The following is an 18,778-nucleotide window of genomic DNA, read 5'->3' as shown; positions in this document are numbered from 1 at the left end:
CAATAGAACCAATAAAATTGGAAGAACTAAAAGAAACAATAAAGGTATCAAAAAATAGAAAATCAACCGGATTAGATGGCATAAATACAGAGCTTTGGAAATATGGCAGAGAATATTTACATCACAGATTCTTAAAATTAATAAATAACAGAGGAAATGTGAGGTTCCATCAGATTGGTTAAAAGCTAATGTCATATCTATATTTAAGAAAGGAGACAGAAATGATTATTGAAATTACAGAGGAATAAGTTTATTAAATGCTGGTTTAATAAACTTAACTTACAAAATTTACAAAAATCCTGAAATATTGCAAGTAATCTACACAGAACAAAATGGCTTCAGACATGGAAGATCATGTATAGACAATATTTATGTGTTAAAACAAATTATTGTAAAAAGATAAGAATTTAAGCGACTCATTTAGCCTTTATAGATTACGAGAAAGCTTTTGATAAAATACACAGAGAAAAACTAGAATATAATGAAAAAAAAACAAGGATATCCATTACATTTGGTACAAGCTATACAAAATTTATGTGAAGATACAAAAATACAGTTTGTTAATAAATTAAAAGAAGAGATTGAGATAAATCAGGGTGTCAGACAAGGATGTAGCTTATCTTCAGCTCTATTCAATATATATATGTATATATATATATAGAGAGAGAGAGAGAGATATATATAAGATTAAAATATGGAAAATAACAATAAAACGAGGAAGAACTGCTATCAATACAGTGCTGTATGCAGATGATTAGATTATATTACAAGACAATGACGATGACCTTCAGAAATCAGTTTATGAATTAAACAAAATAAGCCAACAATACAATTCAAAAATCTCGCAAAAAAAAACAAAAGTCACGATGTTTAACCACCTAACCGGCCGTTATGGTTAAAATATGCATCCTCATGCATTTCGTATCCATCATATATTTCAATGTAATATCAATGGTATTACAATTTTAATATGCACTTTGCATCCATGATAATCTTGACGTCTATAGACGTCTTGGCCGATAGTGTGGTTAAAGGTTGAGGTCATGTTAGATCAGAAATAGTTATAGAAAATGAAATAATAGAACAGATGACATAGTTTAATTATTTAGGCTGCATAATAACATATGTTGTTATTCACTTCCCAGTTTCACTTTTTTAGTCTAATTATGTTACATTTTGCAGAAAACCTTCAGAAACATAAGAAACAAAAATATATTCCAAATTTGATCAGAATCATTTGAACAATAAAAGTGTCTATGGAGGAGAAGGAGAAGAAATTTGTTGCTGGTGTTTTCAAAATTTTAAGTACTGTAATTTTTTTTATTAATTAGATAGGATGTCCCAAAGTTGTCAGTCTGTGTCATGGTGAATACCTTTTTCAAAAAAGAAGAGGCAGACGGGTAACTTGCACTTTAGAACCAGAATTATAGCTGGTTACAATTTTCCTTACTGGGTTTGAATTTCATTTAAGAATGGAAGAACCTTTATCATGGTTTTTCAAGTGAAGATGTGGCCTCATGTATAGATTTAAGAGTTTTTCCTCCTGAGTTAGCAGGAGGAAAAACCCTGCTAAATAGAACACATGCATTTATTGACATCAGACATGATTAACTGTCCTGTGATAATTAGTATTTGGGTAGAGGTTAAGTTTTCTTCCTGTTAAAAGGCATTGAGCTTAACATGAAAAAATTTGAATAAATTTTGTGAAGAAAACTATTAGATACTATGATAGTAATACACAATTATTAAGATTACTTTATTGTTAAATAGTCCTTACTCACAGTACTCTCCCCCCCTCCCCAATAGATTTGTTATTTGTCAGATCTCCTGTATTGTCAAATATTAACTTTGGTTTCCTAAAGCACTGTTTATTGTTGTTAGTCTTCCTGGATCTAGGTTGTTTTTTCTGCCATTTGGTTGTTTAACCTTTCCTTTTTCACTTCTGCATCAGTAATCATGCCACCTTAGATTAACTCTGTTAATCTAAGGAATGAAGATGACATTATCATCTTCATTCCTTAATGAAGATGATAATTCCCTAATGAAGATGATAATGTATAATAAACTACTGAGTTAAGTTCTCTAATCTCAGGAAAGATTTTATACCCATCTTTAATTACTCTCCTAGGATATGGAACTCTGAAGTTAATAATTAAAGGACAGTATAATATATCAGGGGTGCTTAAGGGTCAAAGCTGTATAACTGAGAGGAGACCTCCACATAGCCTTTAAAGGAATGCGGAGAACCGACCAGGGCTTCTGACCTAATGTCCAATCCTCACCTTCTCGTGGTGCACCCTGTTGGGTATCTACTTTGATACTGAACGAACGAGGATGGGCTGGCAATTTGGGATTTAGCCGACCAAATTGTATTCTTATTGGTTAAACCAAAATAAAAAATGATGGTACAACATGACAAAATTTCATGCCGGCTGGGGCGTCGCCCAGTTAAACAAGGCCCCCGTTGTTTTCACCAGGGAACCAGGGCGAACAGCGAAAAGTCAGCTACTGGAACAAATCTGAAAACAAACCCCAACTCAACATCACCAGAGTTAAAGATCGGTACTATCAATGTAAAAAGCCTGAATGGAAAAGAAATGCAGCTAGCTGAGGAATTAGATAAGTACCAGATCGACATAATAGGGGTGACTGAAACAAAAAAGACCAAAACTGGTGAGATCTTTCTGAGCAATAAATACAAAATGTTATATTCAGGCAATAACAATCAAGGAAAAGAAGGAGTAGCCATAGTATTCAACACAAAATACGAGGCTAATCTTCTTGAATGGCAGTCAGTCTCAAGTAGAGTAATGTGGGCAAATATGAGAATGGGGAACTGGACAATGAGACTTATTTGTGCCTATGGTCCCACAGAAGGTTCTACTAAGGTAGAAGTGGAGGAATTTTTTGAGGCTTTAGAAAAAGCAACTGACACAATGAAAAAGGAAAAGTTGGTCCTTGTTGGGGATCTAAATAGTAGAGTAGGAAATGATTGTGAGACATACAAAAATATTTTGGGAAAATTTGGAGAAAAGAGCAAAGCTAATAATAATGGCAAATATCTGTTGGATTTCTGCTCAGGACATGGACTGGTTATTACTAACACCATGTTCCAACATAAAAATGTGCACAAATTCACATGGAGAGAAGAGGCTAGGAATAAGAAAAGTCTCATTGACTATGTTATTGTTGATAGTGATGTTTTCTCCCTGGTGCAGGACACCAGAGTGTACAGAGGATTTGAAATTGGAAGTGATCACTATTTAGTCTTGAGCAGGATAAAATTGAATTTCATATTGAAGAGAATAACATGTAAGAAAGTTTTAAAGCGAATAAAAGTTGAGCAGCTCTCAGATGTAAACTGTAGACTAAAATACAGAAATATTATTGAAAAGAAAATGAAAGAGTTTGAGAACAGGAATCAAACCTTGGAGATTCAGTGGCAAACTCTGAAGGAAACATTGATTGATTCTGCCAGAGAGGCATGTGGTGAGGTTGTGTGCAAAGATAAAAAAATCAGAACTCCCTGGTGGGCAAAGGAAGTTAAAGAGGCAGTGAAGGAAAAGAAGAAAGCATATCAAAAGTTCCTGGCAAATAAGTCAGCTTTTACTCTTACAGAATACAGAGACAAATGTAAGAAAGCTAAACAGTGTGTAAAACTAGCTAAACAAAAGTCATGGGAGGACTTTGGCAAGAATATAGAAAATAAATATCAAGAAGGTGGCAAAATATTCTGGAGGTTGTTGAAGAAGCTTAGGAATGGAGGAAAGAGTGCTGTAAAAGGAATTAGAGATGATAAAGGTGAAATGAAAACAGGAGAAAAAGATATCCTTGAAGTATGGAGTAATTACTTTGAAAAACTGCTAAATGAAACAAGCAGTGATGACAGCACAGTGATAAAAAACACTGACCAGGCATGCAGTCAGGAATACATATCCATACTTGAAGTAGAAAAAGCCATCAAAGGCTTGAAATGTGGAAAGGCAGCAGGAGTAGATGATATTCGACCAGAAATGCTGAAATATGGTGGTATAAGAGTCTTACAGTGGCTGCACTGCATAGTTCAGAAAGCCTGGACAGAGGGACGAATTCCCGATGATTGGAGTAGAGCTCTCATAGTACCCATATATAAAAAGGGAAATAAAACTGAATGTGAGAATTACAGAGGTATTTCCCTACTGAGTGTTCCTGGCAAGATCTATGCAAGTATACTTGAGAAACGGTTGAGAAGAATTGTGGAAGAAAAGCTTGGTGAAGAACAAGCTGGATTCAGGCGAAATAGAGGCTGTCAGGAACAGATCTTCACTTTACGACAAATAGTCGAGAAAGCATGGGAATATAACAAAGATCTGTATTTAAGTTTTGTCGATTTGGAAAAGGCATATGACAAGGTGCCAAGAGAGAAGCTATTCAATACGCTGCAGTTATATGGTGTCAATGGGGCATTATATCAAGCAGTACTTAGTCTTTATTTGAGTTGTGAGTCAGCAGTTAGAATTGAAGGAAGTACAGGAAGATGGTTTAATGTTAAATCTGGTGTGAGACAAGGATGTACATTATCCCCTCTGTTATTCATTATCTATATGGATCACATTATGAAGGAATGTGGTATTAAACCTGATATCAAAATTGGAGATGTTAATGTCAGCTCTTTGCTTTATGCGGATGATGTTATACTTCTAAATAAATCCGCTACAAGTCTGCAAGATTCTCTGACTAAATTGAATAGCTGTTGTAATAGATATGGTATGAAGGTCAGCAATAAAAAGACAAAGACAATGAAAATAGGCAGAATCATTGAAAATGTCAACTGTGTTGTGAATGGAGAACCTGTGGAACAAGTAAAACATTTCAGCTACTTAGGCACAATTTTTACTGAAGATGGTAAACTAAATATAGAAATAGACAACAGAATCAGCAAAGCTGGTATCGTGGGAAGTCAATTGAATAAATTCATATTGAATAAGAAAGAAATTAGTCGGAACACTAAATTAGCTGTATACAAGACTGTGTTCAAACCAATTTTAACTTATGGATCTGAGAGCTGGGTCAGAAGTAAAACACTTGACCAAAGACTAGAAACCGCAGATATGAGAGTCCTGAGAAAGATTAGAGGCGTGAACAGATGGCATCAATGGCAATATCATATTAAAAATGAGGATATTAGGAAAGAACTTGACATTGTCAGCATCCAGGAATGCATTAGCAGAGCTAATCTCAGATGGTATGGTCACTTAAATAGAATGGGAGAGGAAAGATTAGCAAAACAAGTGTTCTCTGCCAGGTTGGCAGGAAAACGACCCAGAGGAAGACCGAGATATAGGTGGATTGATATGGTACAAAGTGCCTTAGACGATAGAAATATAAGATCTGATAATGTTGGAGTATTGACAAGTGACAGACTGAATTGGAGGAAAATTGTAGATAGGAAGTTAGTAATGATGTAATTTTTTCATGTAGTACTGTCATATCCTGTACACCCCTTGAGGGTACATGGCAGGAATTTGATGATGATGATGATGATGATATAATATATCAAGCCTTAGTTTAAATTAGTGAGAAAATTTTGTGCTCAATGAAAAGCAAGTGATATTCCAAGGAGAAATATGGAATCTGCAGAAAAGTTCTTTTTATTGGAAGTGTATATTTGGAACTGCTCAATTAAATGTATTCCTATTGTCTGAGCGATTATTTGTCATGCCTACTTCAGAAAAATGAGGAAAAGGAAACTTGCTTGCTGAAAAGAGACATGCAAGTACTGTATGTTAGTTAAGTGGGACCTTTTAACTTTGTTTTCTAAAGAATTTGAGATAAGGCAGAGTGAATGAATGAACAAAACAATAAAACAAGTGCTACAGAGAAAGTTCTCATATGGCCAAGTGAAACTACAGAATTTTCAGCTGATTGCTGTGTTCAGTTTGTAATGTGTTGAATGTTTTCTCTCAGTACTGAATTTAACTGTGAGTCTGAGAGTATGTGACAGTATGAAAAATGATTATTGAGTTCATATTGAGTAATTCATGTAATTATTTGTATTTCTTAAGAAACTGGAAATTAATTTAGCACTGTTAACTTTATAAGGAATGTCAGATCTCTTTAGAGAGATATAGTGAAGTAATAAGAAATTGTATCTGTTTCTATATACGTATGCAGTAAATCAGAGCTTCCTTCCTTAGAGTACACATATTGATCCTTGAGGACAGTGCACCATCACAGATATGAATTTGAAACATCCTAACCAACGAAAATAAAATTATATCATCATCATCATCATCAAATTCCTGAAATGCACCCTCAAGGGGTGTACAAGATATAATAGTTCTACATGAAAAATTTACATCATTACTAACTTCCTATCTATAATTTTCCTCCAAGTCAGCTGTTACTTGTCAAGACTCCAACATTATCAGATCTTATATTTCTATCGTCTAAGGCACTTTGTACCATATCAATCCACCTATATCTTGGTCTTCCTCTGGGTCATTTTCCTGCCAAACTGGCAGAGAACACTAGTTTTGCTAATCTTTCTTCGCCCATTCTGTTCAAGTGACCATACCACCTGAGATTAGCTCTGCTAACGCATTCCTGGATGCTGACAATGTCAAATTCTTTCCTAATATCCTCATTTTTAATATGATATTGCCATTGATGCCATCTGTTCACGCCTCTAATCTTTCTCAGGACTCTCATATCTGTGGTCTTTATTCTTTGTTCAAGTGTTTTACTTCTGACCCAGCTCTCAGATCCATAAGTTAAAACTGGTTTGAACACTGTCTTGTATACAGCTAATTTAGTGTTCCGACTAATTTCTCTCTTATTCCATATGAATTTATTCAGTTGACTTCCTACCATACCAGCTTTGTTGATTTTGTTGTCTATTTCCATATTTAATTTACCATCTTCACTGAAAATTGTACCTAAGTAGCTGAAATGTTTTACTTGTTCCACAGGTTCCCCATTCAAAACACAGTTGACATTTTCAATGATTCTACCTATTTTCATTTTCTTTGTCTTTTTATTGCTGACCTTCACACCATATCTATTACAACAGTTATTCAATTTAGTCGGGGAATCTTGCAAACTTGTAGTGGATTTATTTAGAAGTATAACATCATCCGCATAAAGCAAAGAGCAAACATTTCCATCTCCAATTCTGATATCATCTTTAATACCACTTTCCTTCATAATGTGATCCATATAGATAATGAATAACAGAGGGGATGATGTATATCCTTGTCTCATACCAGGTTTAACATCAAACCATCTTCCTGTACTTCCCTCAATTCTAACTGCTGACTTGCAACTCAAATAAAGACTAAGTATTGCTCGATATAATGCCCCATTGACACCATATAACTGCAGCGTATTGAATAGCTTCTCTCTTGGCACCTTGTCATATGCCTTTTCCAAATCGACAAAACTTAAATACAGATCTTTGTTATATTCCCATGCTTTCTCGACTATTTGTCGTAAAGTGAAGATCTGATCCTGACAGCCTCTATTTGGCCTGAATCCAGCTTGTTCTTCACCAAGCTTTTCTTCCACAATTCTTCTCAACCGTTTCTCAAGTATACTTGCATAGATCTTGCCAGGAACACTCAGTAGGGAAATACCTCTGTAATTCTCACATTCAGTTTTATTTCCTTTTTTATATATGGGTACTATGAGAGCTCTACTCCAATCATCGGGAATTCATCCCTCTGTCCAGGCCTTCTGAACTATTCAGTGCAGCCACTGTAAGACTTTTATACCTCACTTGAGCATTTCTGGTTGTATATCATCTACTTCTGCTGCCTTTCCACATTTCAAGCCTTTGATGTCTTTTTCTACTTCAAGTATGGATATGTATTTCTGACTGTATGCCTGTTGTTTTACCACTGTGCTATCACTGCTTGTTTCATTTAGCAATTTTTCGAAGTAATTACTCTATAAATCAAGGATATCTTTTTCATGTCACCTTTATCATCTCTAACTCCTTTCATAACACTCTTTCCTCCATTTCTAAGCTTTTTCAACAATCTCCTGAATATCTTACCACCTTCTTGATATTTATTTTCTATGTTCTTGCCAAAGTCTTCCCATGACTTTTGTTTAGCTAGTTTTACACAGTGTTTAACTTTCTTACATTTGTCTCTGTATTCTCTAAGAGCACAAGCTGACTTATTTGCCAGGAACTTTTGATATGCTTTCTTCTTTTCCTTCACTGCCTCTTTAACTTCCTGTGTCCACCATGGAGTTCTGATTTTTCTATCCTTGCATACAACCATATGCCTCTCTGGCTGAATCAGTCAGGGTTTTCTTCAAATTTTGCCACTGAATATCCAAGGTTTGGTTCTTGTTCTCAAACTCTCATTTTTTTTCAATAATCTTTGTGTATTTTAGTCTACAGTTCAAATCTGAGAGCTGCTCAACTTTTATTTGCTTTAGAACTTTCTTACATGTTATTCTTTTCAATTTCAGCAGGATAAAATTCAATTTTATCCTGCTCAACACTAAATAGTGATCACTTCCAATTTCAAATCCTCTGTACACTCTGGTGTCCTGCACCAGGGAGAAAACATCACTATCAACAATAACATAGTCAATGAGACTTTTCTTATTCCTTGCCTCTTCTCTCCATGTGAATTTGTGCACATTTTTATGTTGGAACATGGTGTTAGTAATAACTAGTCCATGTCCTGAGCAGAAATCCACAGGTATTTGCCATTATTATTAGCTTTGCTCTTTTCTCCAAATTTTCTCAAAACATTTTTGTATGTCTGACAATCACTTCCTACTCTGCTATTTAGATCCCCAACAAGGATCAACTTTTCCTTTTTCATTGTGTCAGTAGCTTTCTCTAGAACCTCAAAAAAAAATTTCTCCACTTTTAACCTTAGTAGAGCCTTCTGTGGGACCATAGGCACAAATAAGTGTCCAGTTCCCCATTCTGATATTTCTATTAATATATTATTTATATTTCATGACTGACTTATATATAAGTTGGATTTAAGTGGGGAATAACACAGTTGGAGCAATCAAGCTCGCTCTTAAAATATAACACTGCTAATCTGCAGTGTGAATCTGTACACATAACACAGATGATGATACACTTTTGTTTTCATTAAATTATATCAAATTGAAATGTTATCAAAGGTGTATCATCATCTGTATATGTGTACAGATTCACTTCTGTTTCACTATACCCATTAGAAGATTGGTATACCACCCAAAGCTACATCCAGTGCACTCTTGGATCCAACATCTGTTATTTCAGATCAGAAGGCTTTGCTTGAATGTTTTTCTGTGTTGGGTTATGTAACTCAATTCCAAGTTAAATTGGAATCAAGAAAAATAAGTCTGCAGACACAGGAATTGTAGTGTCCCATCCCTTAAAAGACAGTCATTTGCCTGTCCTCTATGCAGATTACATGCACATCATAAGAAGGTGACTACTATCCAAGTGGCAAACATTCTATAATAGCAAACAATACCAGATAAGCCTGAAATCAAACTATGGCAGCTCAGTCTGTATACAGACCATAGAGAGGAAGTTGTTCTTACTTTGCTCTGCATATTGGTCCTATTTGTCTCACACCCTCCTTTCTCAGCAGGGGTGATGATACCTATACGAGGGTGGTTGAAAAAGTTCTCAGCCTAACAATGAAAAAACGACTTCATAATTTCAAAATTATTTTTAATTTTCAACATAATCTCCTTTAAGACTAATACATTTATTCCAGCACCATTATCCCATCCCTGTAGTGGTTCTCAGTAAGATCTGCAAAATACCCCTCTACAGAAAAACGCTGACCAGCGAGGAAGAGTTTTAATTTGGGAAGAGATCGAAGTCAGAGGGAGCCAAATCTGGGGAATAGAGTGGATGTTACAACAATTCATAGTGCAGATCCCTTAATTTTCCCATTGCCAAAACACTTTTGTGGACAGGTGCATTGTCCTGATGAAAAATGTTTTTTTTTCTTCTGCAAACCAGGTCTTGTCTCATGAATTTTTTCGTCTAGTCTGGTAAAAAGATTGGAATAATATTCCCTGGGAAGTTTTATGCAACCGTATTTATTTGATTTCGCTTGATTTCTGAGTAGCTGCAGATTCTGAAAACAGTCTTTCTTTGAATTTACTGTGGTGGTTTTTCTCTTGGAAATCCTGTGGGTTGTATCCAAAATGTAGTCTGCAAGGTCAGATTGACCATAGTCGTGATTGCAAATTTATGATTGCTGATCTACCCTGTCTGTCCAAAGTGAGCTAACTCTGCAGTTAACTCACTTTGTGTAGGTTGTACTTTTTTAAGGAGCTGGCTATTTTTTCTGATGTGCCAACGATGTAGGATATGGTGATGACATTTCTGAAGTCTTTCTGAAGAGATGGCTGGGGAATGGAGAGGAACTGATTATTTTTTTAATTCTGTAATCACTGTAGCTATTGGAAAGGAAGGTGTTGTGTATGTGGTTGAGTTCAATTGAAAGGGAGGTTTCACTGGAACAAAGTTTGTGGGTTCTATTGGTTAGAGTTTTAATAATGCCATATTGTTGAGAAGGGTGACGGTGGTAGTGGGAGAGTTTGTGAATGTATTCTGCCTGTGTGAGTAGGTTTTCTATATACAGAGAAGGAAAGGTTTCCATTAGGAAGGTGGGTTACTAAGGTGGCTACGAAGGGTAAACTATCGTTATTTTCCTTTTCCATCGTAAACTGGATTCTTAGATGTAGGCTATTGAGGTGAATCTGATGTGTCTGGGCCATGAGTCCAAATAGAGAACACGTCATCTACATATCTTAGCCAGATAGGTTTCAGAGGGGCTGAGTCTATGGCTCATTTTTCAAAATTTTCCATGTAAAAATTGGCAAGACAGGTGGGGGGGGGGACCCATAGCAGTTCTCTCTGTTAGTAGATTTTGTTCTTTCAAGAAAAATAACCAGAACTGATGGCAAAGGAAAATAGCTCTAAGATATCAGAAGGAAAAATGTTTTTTAACAGTGTTAAGTGTCATTTAAGGGAATAACAGATGATGTCAAAGCTTACCAATATATCTGTGTTATTTAAAGTTACAAAAGTTATTTGTAATCCCTGAAGATGTCTCAGTGACTGAGATGAAATATTGGAAGCATTAAAATTAGTTTTAATCCTTTCCCAGTGCTCTAAATATTTCATTAAACCTCCAACATAATGTCCTCACAGCAGTTATGCTTCAACATGCAGGTTAGCTGACTATGGAGCCTTCCATAATCACCTGCCTAGAAATAAGAGATGAAATACTGTATTAAGCCTTAGCTTAAAGTGGAGAACCTTGTTTAACTGACATTTTTTTATTATAAGACTTATTTTACTTGCATTTTATCCAGATCTGTACTATAACTTGAAGGAATATTTTTTAAACTGAAGTTTGTATTCTTTAATACATGTTAATCACAAATTTATATTTGTACTAGATCATTCAGCCTGTCTGCACTTCATTCATATGCACGACCACCAAAGAGACAAAAAGAGCAGATAGAAGAAAATTGTATTCCATACAACTCTTGGTCATCCTCTGGAGTAAGCACTAAAGATGAGCATTTGCCAATATCACATAAAGAGGATTGGTTCTATAAGTATGTCTTTATTTTTGATGAAAATACTTATTAGCTTAAATATACTTTAAAATTCTAAAAATTCTTGAGATTTTTTGGATTAGAATTTTCAGCTTTTTTTTTTGGCTATCTTCACTGTCAGTGCTGGAAAAAAAAAAAAATTGCATACATGTTGAATAATCATATAAATTAAACAATGTGATACTCATGTGTATATTGCAAGCCAGAAGGATATGCTTAGTCTGAACTGTCATTCATCTAATAAGAATAAATGCATTGTTTTTTTAATCCAGTGCGTGTGGTATTTAATAATATTGCCTCTTAGAAAATTGAAAGAGTTTAAAATAATTATGCTTATTTAATTCTTATTTATCATCGTTCTTTCAAGTTTTATTCTACTGTATCCTGTTTCTGTCCACTCGGTTAGCCTAGTAGCTATGCACTTCACAACCATATGCCTGGGAAAGGAGTGTTGTGGGTTCGATTCCTGTCACCGACATGAGGAGCTTAAGGATCTTTCTCAGACATGGCCAAGTTAGCTGATCTTGGACGTGGACAGCAGGGTTTTTCTCCTCAGTTTATCTGGGTTTTTTCCCTCCTGCAAGCAGGCAGACCGGTCCCATGAACACACGCAGATATAGCCATAGAATATACTTGGAGGCATAGGGCTAGTCACCTTATTCCTCAGGACAGGTATGACTTAGAAAAGCTTAAGATAGCTAGTAGAAATCATCATGTATGCACACTAACTTATAGTGTGCATACATGATGATTTTATCCTTATAAAATTGGTAAAGTTAGCTAGTTCATTCCTCATCAAGATAGGCATCAGCAGCTTATGCTGTTTATATTTTAATAGTCATTAGCCACCTATTATCCTCATTAAGATATGTGCTAATAGGACACTATTAATGTTTTGATATGGCTGTTAACTGGGAATTGTAACATGCCAGTAAGCCTAACATGTAGAAAGAAGAACACACACACACACTGTATATTCCTGATGTTCTAAGAATACAAATACTGACCTGTTGGTTTTTATATGAAGGAAAGAAGAAGTTGCCTTGTTCCATTTGAAGGAATGAGTAGCTTCTTTCACTGGGAAGATGCTATCTTGTGAATGGGATGACAGGTGACTGGCAGACTATTAGAATGCATAAATGTCTTTATGGTTAGACAGTGCATTATGGTTGACCACCCTGTGTGACCATAATATGATTGTCCACAAGAAAAAGCTCTTGCATGTGATAGTACTCATGTTGGTATTTTTCCAGAACATAAGAATGGAAGCTTTCTTGCAAATAGGATGAGTATATTGGCTCATAGCCTTAGTTGCATTGTCATAATTTCAAACAATCACAGCAAATAGAATGAAAGGTGACTTGCATATTTAAAGAATAGGATCATGACTAATTTTTTTCTCAGTGAATGTCTTCTCCAGGAGATCAAGAATGAAGATCATTAGTTGCTTGTTATCTTCTAAGTTAAGAGATGATTATTCTATTCTATTAGTATGTAACTTTTCTTCTTTAGCACAAGCACTGAAGACAGCCCAGAAATTAAGCTGAAAAATTTTGCCTTTGTTTAATTTATTTGTTTTGCTACTTTTAAAAGTTATAGGCTGTGTAAAACAGGTGCAGATTGCTTTAGTTATGTCTTTTTTTTTTACAAGCATTAATCTCTGATATAACATCATTCAGTTATAAGAATGGCTTATTTTTAACATAGAATAGAAGACCAGGATAACATTCTTCATAATTGCTGCACATCTCATAAATTTGTTTCAACAGATTCTGGGAAAATGCCAATCTATGATTTTTGGGATATCAGTATTTGGATATTGTTATTGCTTTTCTGATGTACCTGGATTTTCAATGAAAAACAAACATTTCATATTGTATCAAATTTAGAATCCAACATCATGGGATTAATGACTTATACTGTAGATCTTCCAGAAACTACTTTATCATCACTGCTAGGTATTGCAAACTGATTCATTGTGAGATTACGAAGATGAAGTCTACTGATCTTGTTTTTAAAAACAGCTGAGTTTCAGTTGACTTCCCCTAGATCCATAAGTCAGGAGCTCCTTTGAGGGTAGTGTTTGCATTTGTTTCCAATTATAAACTCTGAGCAGCACTATTTTATAGAGCAGGGGTGGGCAAACTGTGGCTTGCGAACCGCATGCAGCTCCCAAAGCTGCTCTGTGTGGCTCCCGAGACAATATTGGTTTTCATTGTCATTTTTTCTAAACTTTTATATTAATAATCTATAGTAGTACAATATGTACCAATATTAGAATATGTTATTTCATAAATGCTTTAAAAATAAGTAAAAAACATATTTTGAAACTTTAGTTTTTAGCTTTTAAATGGTACCGTCCAAAAGGGTTGTTAATGTGGATTTTATTGTCCTATTTGGTTGGTAAAAAGTGTTTCGACATTTTATGGCCTGTGTTAACTTTTATTATATAAAGTTATCACGCACAGTGATAACTTTATATAATTTTTAGAATTGTCGGTTAGTTTCCTATTTTTTGTTACTTTCTATTGCTTACCAGTGTATTCCTTTGAAAATGCTGACAGATATCAGTCAGTGAAACGTTGGATATTAAACTAATATTTACTTGACTAACATGTAGAATTAAGTCTTTAATTTATTAATACGAAGGAAACTTAGAAACACTTTATGATTTTGAGAATAGGTTTGAGAAACTAAAAAGTAAAGCCACGTTTTGAATTTCTTGTGAATCCTTTTATGATTGATGTCATCAACGATGGATGTCCTGTTGTTGCATCTTTTACTGTGGATGTTGCTTTAATAGAGACAGAGCTTATTGAGCTGCAGGAAGATGTGGGATTGAAGCTAGTACATAAGAGCTCATCTGTAACTAACTTTTGGAAACAAATCCTCGACTACTCTGTTTTTGGGACAACTTACTGCTGTGAATCTCTTTTCTGTAATGAAATTTGTCAAGTCAAAGCATCGTGCTATCCTCACTAACAGCCACCTCACTGAGCTTCTTAGAACAGCTTTGACATCCTACCAGCCAAATTTCAAACTATTAACTGCACAAATGAAGAATCAATCAAAGCCTTCAACGAGTAGAGATTAAACATATTCTTCTTTGGTGAGTAGGACTACTATATAGTTGTATTTTTTATTATTTATAAATACAATTTTAAAATAATATTTTCTGCAGCTCTTGAACATTCAAAAATGTATTACATGCGGCTCTTATTACCGAAGAACTTGCCCACCCCTGTTATAGAGCATTCATAGATAAGTCTGCTTATTGTGTTTAGAACACCATGGCTTTAAAAACAGGATGAGTGGGCATTGCTTTGGCTCATCTAAAATAGTGATCAGTTTATGTATAGCTTCCCTATTTACCAACATTCTTTTATAGGAAATTATGGTTTTATTCAAACAAGATTTTACCTTCTCTGATTTTTTCATTAGTTCTTGTTAAGGTAATTTTTACTCACAAATAAAGGGCAGGGCTGTTATCCTTTTCCTCTGATACTAACTAATTATTTGATAGAGCATCTTGAGCATTATCTCTTCCATGATATGATATTTTCCCTAAAGTCTGATATGCTGATATCTTCACTGTTTAGACTATTTCTACATTAGAACTCAATGTGTTTGTTATAAAGATTACTGCTATCCATCCAGGGTTGCATACAGTTCACTTTGAAAATGGCAGAAAACTTAATTTTTTAGATCCTGTGATTTCATCACCTGGATGGATGGAAGACTTCAGTTTCCAGTCTTTTTTGGGGGTGGAGGAGGAATCACGTAGGTTATTTCCATGTAGTCTCGCCATAATTCATGTCCAAAGTTTGGCATTCCCAAACTTTGGTTTTGATGAGAATGCCATGGGAATCATGAAATCATTTTGCTTCAAGAAATACAGTACGTTAAATCTGCCTTCATATCTAATGGTTCAATAAATTCATTTATCAACAAGCCATTAGTAATTACAAGAAATTTATCTTCTTCCCCTCAGGAAGACATAAATCATATTCCATCTCTTATATCAAAGGAGTAGCTGAACTCATTTCCATGATACTTAGACCTCTTAATATTAATTCAAGTAGGTTTTTATGACCAGTCTGCAAGATTTCCTAATGTCTTTCATCAGCAAGTGATGGCATCCACCTTAATAAGATGTTGGACCTCCTTTTGTTGTGATGATAGCAGTCTTATGGGGTATACTTTCCACAAGCTTATGATAGCAATCAATGGGAATTTTGGACCATTCTTCCTATAGGCATGTAATGAGATCCTGGATTATTGTAGACAGACATCTCTTGATCTCATCTGACACTCCAGTTCATCCCAGATATTTAATAGGGTTGAGATCAGGGCTCTGTGGAGGCTAGTGAAGTGTGGTGACATTCATGTCCACAAACCACAGTGTTACACCAGCAGCCTTATGGTATGTTGCATTGTCTTGCTAAAAAAAAGAGACAATAATCATTTCCGTAGAAACACCACAAAGTAGAAAGCATTGCATTGTCCAGAATGTTCAGATACCGCTCGGAGTTCAATGTTCATGTCATCATAAACCGAGGTCTGTGGTCATACCAGGAAAACCAGGACCATACATCACACCCTCACTTCCGAATTTCATAGTTGGGGTTATGTACTCTGGTAAGAAACATCTGCTGGGCGTGATTCGCTGCTCTATACAGCTTTCCAAGCTTCCACATCCCACTGTACACATTGACAAAGCTGCATGTTGGTTTGAGTAATGTGGGGCTTGCATATTCTGGGCCTACTATAGAAATTTATATTATGAGTTCTGAATGTTTTTATGCAGATTCATTGTTTTCATCAATACCTGGAACTCCACACTGAACATCCACCTGACGAATGGCGATTTTTACATATTATCCTTCGTACTACCACTACAGTCACGTTTGGTGAGTGTAGTGGGTCGTCTACTGTGAGGTAACACTTGCAGTTGATCCCAATTTGTTAACAATTTGCCAGACAGATAGACTCGCAACATGACATCCTATCACAACACCTCTTTCAAACTCTGTCAGTTCCCTTTGTGTAGCTATTTCACCTGAACACAGTTGCGCTGACTTGGGAGCATCATATTCCTCCAATTTATATTGGCTACAGATACGTGACTCGTTACATGGCTAGTTCTAAAAACCATAGAGGCCGGCTAACTCACCTTTAGTCAAAAGAGACCAGATAAAGATTCCTCACGTCATGGATGGGAATCGAAAACAAGTCTTTCCAACCAAAGGGATTCGTCTATACCGACTGAGCTACCGAGGCTCTACCCAGAAGTGATACCAAGGTTGAAGTAATGAAGTCGTATTTCCATGTTATAGGGGTGTGGCAGTTTGCTGTAAAATGATTATTTATTACAGTCACCTTTAGTCTCTTAATTAAGATTTATCAGATTAATCTATTTGAAACAGTTCTTGAGTTTTCATGATGCTCCAAATAGATTATATAGGTTTATTTTTCACTTGTAACAAAAATTTGAGTTGCCTTGGCTTCATGATTAACTACTTGTTATGTGAATAGATGGACTTTTTTTTTTTTTTTTTAATCATTGTCATGCCCTAGTCAAGGTTATAAAAAGATTTTTAAAAAAATTGACTGGTCAAAATATGGTATTTTTTATTTAATAAAAATAATAACTTTCCAAACAAATTTTTGTAACTTGAAGAAGACACTGAAGAACATGCATAATATAAAGGCCATTCTAGTAACAAAAATTAATGTGACAAATTATTTTCCTCAAAAAAATCAATGTTGTTTTCCTGTTCTTTCTATAGAACTGTTTGGAATGGTTTTCACATAGTGGAAATACTCTCCAGACGACGATACAGAATCATTAATTACTTGGAACTTGTGTTGACTTATTGGGACATATTAAAAATAAGAGTTTGGGGCAAATCTTGGGCAAGTCTTTTTTTATTATTATTTTTTTCCTGGCAAGTAGGATTTTGCATAATTTGTCGAGCCCTTTCCTTAACTAATCTAGTTACACTGTTCTTCCCCCCACTAACTTTGTAATAGCTGATTTCAAAACAACCTGCAACAATATAAGAGCTCCTATGAAGGGCACTATCATTTACACAGATTGCTGTTGTAATGTAGTTTTTTTTTTTTTTTTTGAACCAAGAATTATTTTCATTTGCAAGCAGTTTCTTTTTTGTAAGTTATTCAGTTGAATGCAGTAGTGTTCAAACAGTTCTAAAAGTTAAAGATGCCAAGAAGTTATATTCTTGGATTAATCCTTTATCCAAGTGTAGGCAAACACATTTGCATGTGAAGTCACTTCACGACTAGGCTACTTGTATATAGAGTCTAATGACTTCGCATTAATTGCCTTAATATTCCATAATGCAGTGTACATTTCCTTACGTACAGTAATGTTTTGTATTATGGGAAGAGCCATTACCCAGACTGGTTTCGATCTTTATTGAGGTCTCATCAGTCAGAGCCAGACCCAGAAATGATTTATTTATTTTGTGCGGGGTTCCCCCTTTCCTCACCTGTCCCTTAGGACAGGTTGAGCCCTCTTAAGAATGTATTTTATGACTAGATCTATGTGTGTGTTCATGGGACCAGTTTGCCTGTTGTGAGAGGCTAGAAACCTGAGTTTCTGGGTGAAAAAACTCTATCTCCATATGAGACCGGCTAACTCACCTTTAGTCAAAAGAGACCAGATAAAGGTTCTTCATGTCATGGATGGGAATTGAAAACAAGTCTTTCCAACCAAAGGGCTTCATCTATACCGACTGAGCTACCGAGGCTCCACCCAGAAGTGATACCAAGGTTGAAGTAATTAAGTCGTATTTCCATATCCATAGTCAAAAGGTGTCTCACCTTATTACTAAAACTGTGGGTAGTACAGTATTATGCATGGCTGTAAGGAAATGTGCATTGCATTATGGAATACTAAGGCAATTGATGTGAAGTCATTATACTCCATATATAAGTAGCTCGGTCATGAAGTGACTTCACATGCAAACTTTGTTTGCTGACACTTGGTTAAGGATTAAATCAAGAATATAACTTCTAGACATCTTTAATTTATAGTGTAACCAAATGGAAAAACTTTCAACAAAGTTCTAAAAGTGTTCTAAAAATGTTCATGCAGTTCTGAAAATTAAATTATTTAAATAACAATGCCTTATTAACAAGCTTTGCTAAACAACTGATCTGTGATTTA

The 18,778-nt window shown here is 35.2% G+C and overlaps 1 protein-coding gene across 3 annotated transcripts in view; it reads left to right on the top strand.

Moving 5' to 3' along the window:
* The window catches only part of LOC150101917 (uncharacterized), an 87,865-nt gene that overhangs the window by 30,598 nt on the left and 38,489 nt on the right, over positions 1-18,778 (top strand). For all 3 annotated transcript variants that reach the window (XM_090400559.1, XM_090400558.1, XM_090400560.1), the window contains one exon: positions 11,425-11,586. In XM_090400559.1, coding sequence (XP_090256685.1) covers positions 11,425-11,586 — 162 coding nt within the window. The remainder of the gene's footprint in view (positions 1-11,424; positions 11,587-18,778) is intronic.

Source organism: Typopeltis vanoorti, chromosome 11, assembly GCF_054136105.1.
Source record: "Typopeltis vanoorti isolate ZY-2024b chromosome 11, IOZ_Tvanoo_1.0, whole genome shotgun sequence".
Taxonomy (NCBI): Eukaryota; Metazoa; Arthropoda; class Arachnida; order Uropygi; family Thelyphonidae; genus Typopeltis; species Typopeltis vanoorti.
Note: the sequence above shows the minus strand (reverse complement) of the source record. Positions and strands in the feature narration are given on the sequence as shown.